At 41.9% G+C, this 3,765-nt stretch overlaps 1 protein-coding gene across 1 annotated transcript in view; it reads left to right on the forward strand.

Moving 5' to 3' along the window:
- Positions 1-2,952: 2,952 nt before the first annotated feature.
- LOC135539236 (NAD(P)(+)--arginine ADP-ribosyltransferase 2-like) overlaps positions 2,953-3,765 on the forward strand; it is a 1,252-nt gene continuing 439 nt past the window's right edge. Inside the window, exons 1-2 of the mRNA XM_064965059.1 lie at positions 2,953-3,088; positions 3,215-3,765. The exon at positions 3,215-3,765 is cut by the window's right edge and continues 439 nt beyond it. Of these exons, the coding sequence (XP_064821131.1) occupies positions 3,011-3,088; positions 3,215-3,765 (629 nt within the window). The 5' untranslated portion in view covers positions 2,953-3,010. The remainder of the gene's footprint in view (positions 3,089-3,214) is intronic.

A 3,765-nucleotide genomic window follows, 5' to 3' on the forward strand; every position in this document is an offset into this window, starting at 1 on the left:
TACAACATTACATGGGCCACTGATTAAGATGTAATATAACATGATACAAGTTGAATTGTCCAATAAAGTGATACTGGAAGCCAGAGGTGTGGACTCGTGTCACATGACTTGGACTCGAATCAGACTCAAGTCACAAATATGATGACTTGCAACTCGACTTTGACTTTAACACCAATGACTCATGACTTAACTCCTCAAGCCCAAATGTAAAAAATCATGCTATTAAAAAAGTGTGCAACGCATCAACTCTTCATTTAACGGATTACAGTTTGAATCGGACAGCAGTCAATAAAGTTTTGCCATCTGAGACAAAGTTGCGCATGGCAATGCAGAGGAATGTCGGTGGGTGAATTCAGTCGGAGCCCTTGGAAAGATGATCCCCAAAATTATTAATTTCGGATATAAAGTCAACAAAAAACAGATTGCATCTTGCAAAACTTGCGGGAAGAAAATGACAGATGGAGGCGCCACAACTTCCAACTTTGTTTGACATTTGAAGCTGCACAAAGAATGGTAAGTCGTGGCTAATATAGCCGACAGCTATATATAAATTTGCGTGTGACGCATGTAGGCTAACGTAACATTAAGTCAATGAGCCTCCACACAGTCAGTCAGTGCGGGAACGTGATCATTGCACCAAGATTGAGCTCCAACTGCTAGGCAGTTGGTAGCCTAAATACTGCCTGATGTTCCTGCTGTTCCTAAAACCATTGACATAAGTTTGCCTACTGTAACCACACACAGAAAGGGTGTTTGTGTGTGTTGGGCGATTGTGTACAAGCCAACATCACCTGATTGCGCACCATAGGAGGGAGGGGGGGTGTCTTTCTCATGGCTACCCATGTATTTCCATGGAAATATTATGTTTATTTGGAAAGCAATAAATATATATTTTAAAACACTCATGATTTGTGTAAATGTAATATACTAACTACTACTCGTGTTACAAATATGAAATGGTATTACATTTGGTGAAGAACCCATATCAAAGTTTAGGACTTGCCTCGGACTTGCCTGTCTTGACTTGAGACTTACTTGTCACTTGTAAAACAATGACTTTGTCCCACCTCTGCTGGAACTACCAACTGGTGGGGGGAATATTTACTGTCATTTCTTCCTTTGTGCAGCAACATCAAACAATGGGTTACAACAATTACAACAAATGACTAAATATTACAACATACTCTCCAACCTCCTGGACAATTTGTCTACAATAAGAGGGAAATCAGAAAGGACAATAAAGACTGGGGGTAGGTAGGTAGGGGAAGAAAGAAAGAGAGAAAGAAAGAAAGAAAGAAAGAAAGAAAGAAAGAAAGAAAGAAAGAGAGAAAGAAAGAGAGAAAGAAAGAAAGAAAGAAAGAGAGAAAGAAAGAAAGAAAGAAAGAAAGAAAGAGAGAGAGAAAAATAAAGAGAGAGAGAGAAAGTTACCCACTTTCAGCTGATTCTCATAGCAGGCGGTGCCCCGTCTCTGCCATCCGTGATTGGCTCTGAAGTTTATACTAGGGGCCTCAAGGTTTGCCTTATTGTGGTTTTCCTTATTCCCTGATAGTTGATTCATTGATTTGTGGTATATTGGCTATTAGTATTCCAGGCCTGAATCAGTCCCTGATTAGATGGGAAGGATGATGATGATGTTGAAGGGTCTTCGTGTACTGTTATGCATTCACACACACACACACACACGCATGCATACACCTTTTCTCAGTACCAGCAGTGGTGTTGCTGTTGTTAGTCATGTTCACACATAGACCAGTATGAGAAGTGTGAACAAACAATTCTCAGAAACCGTGTGGTGTTTCCTGCCTGTGTGTGCGTGTGTGTGCGTGTGAGTGAGTGTGTTAGAATGTGACCTCTACTGATCTGTGCAACCCCACATCCCTCTACAGATATGTCTGCTGGATTAGGTGCCATCTATACAGTTGCTGGACTCCAGCATAAACAACATATTCATCAGCTATGTTAAGGCCACGTCCAAATAGTCTCAATCTGCTCCCTTCCTTTTCTTGTCTCCTTTCCTTGTCTGCGTTCCTTTGTAAACACCACATCATATGAATGTAATATGATGGAACTCTATCAACCTACCAGGTCTCTCACATCTCAGTCATAACAAAGGAAAGGTAACAAACATAACCAGCAGTATTAGAATATTGGGAGACTGTATAAATCATACCCTGGACACTGGCAGGAGAGACCACTGAATCCAAACACACACTAATGTACCCAGAGGCCTTCAGGGCAGTGTTTCCCAAACTCGGTTGTCGGGACCCCAAGGAGTGCACTTTTTTGTTTTTGCAAGAGCACTACACAGCTGTTTCAAATGATCAAACCTTGATGATTAGTTGAATCAACTGTATAGAGCTAGGGAAAACCCCCAAATGTGCACCCTTTGGGGTCCCATGGAGCGAGTTTGGTAAACCCTGCTTTAGTGTCTTGACAGGGTGCTTTCCTTACAGCAGCCAGAAGAGGGCAGTATTTAATTCAACCAGCTAAAGGAACGATTAACAGACAAGCTTAGTCGAGGCCAGGGGTAAGCAAACCCTATTTCTTCAGTGCAGCAGTTACTGCAGGATTTTGTCCCAAACTGGCACCACACTGTGCAGTATATGTGTGAGTATGTGAAGGGAAAGGTAATACCTAGTCAGTTGCACAACTGAATGCATTCAACCGAAATGTGTATTCCACATTTCAACCAACTCTTCTGAATCAGAAATGTGCAGGGGGCATTAATCGACGTTATCGGCACCCGGAGAGCTGTGTGTGAACATGACTAACACCAGCAACACCACTGCTGACACTGAGAAACGGTGTGTGTGTACTGTGGTAAGGGGGTTGTGGTTTGAGGGGTACTTGTGCCTGTAGGTGTCTGTTCTCAGCAAGAGAGGAGGGACTGTGAAAATAAGCTGGTATAACAAGACGCCCTGAAAGTTGAACATTTGAATGCTGATTCTGTATCTTAAAAGACAATTCATCTCCTTTACAAGTTGACATTGGACCAATACATTTTGACATCATGGCAAGACTCAAGATCCTAACCTTTACTCTGATGTATTTAGTCCAGGCTTGGACTTTGGGTGTGGACTCCAAGATGGTAAGACACTACACTATTTAGACTGTACTTGAGAAAGAAAGAAAATAAATCAACAACGAGAGAGAGAGAGAGAGAATTTAAATTAATTTAATAAATTCTATTTTTTCCCTCCATATTGTCTGAAAGGTTCATCTTCGTCAGCCTGGTCTCAATTTCTCTGTACCCTTAGACATGGTCCCCAACTCTGTTGACGACAAGTACAAACACTGCACTGAAAAAATGTACAAGAAGGTGCAGGAGGAATATCTTCCAAAGGAAAGTTCCACTGAAGGGATCTTCAAACAAGCCTGGATGAAGGCAGAAGGATGTGCAACTTTTGAGAAAGTGAAGAAACGATTCGAAAAGGACAAGTCGAAGTACAATCCTAAAGAACTTCCACATGATCATATCAAGGCAATCTGTGCTTACTCAGGGGGTCAAACTAAGATATACCCAGAGTTCAACCAAGCAGTCCGGACCAGTAGAACAGAGTACACAACCTCCTTCCAGTTCCACTCCCTTCATTTCCTCCTGACTGACGCCATTCGCCTCCTGAAACTGAACCAAAAGTCCTGTCACATCACGTATCGAAGAAGCAACATGGAGTTTGTTAGTAAAGTTAACAAAGTAATCAGATTTGGCTTCTTTGCCTCCAGCTCTCTCGACAAGGGAATTAGTACAAAATTTGGAGACAAGTC

The sequence above is a fragment of the Oncorhynchus masou genome, unplaced genomic scaffold (assembly GCF_036934945.1).
Source record: "Oncorhynchus masou masou isolate Uvic2021 unplaced genomic scaffold, UVic_Omas_1.1 unplaced_scaffold_1053, whole genome shotgun sequence".
Lineage (NCBI taxonomy): Eukaryota > Metazoa > Chordata > Actinopteri > Salmoniformes > Salmonidae > Oncorhynchus > Oncorhynchus masou.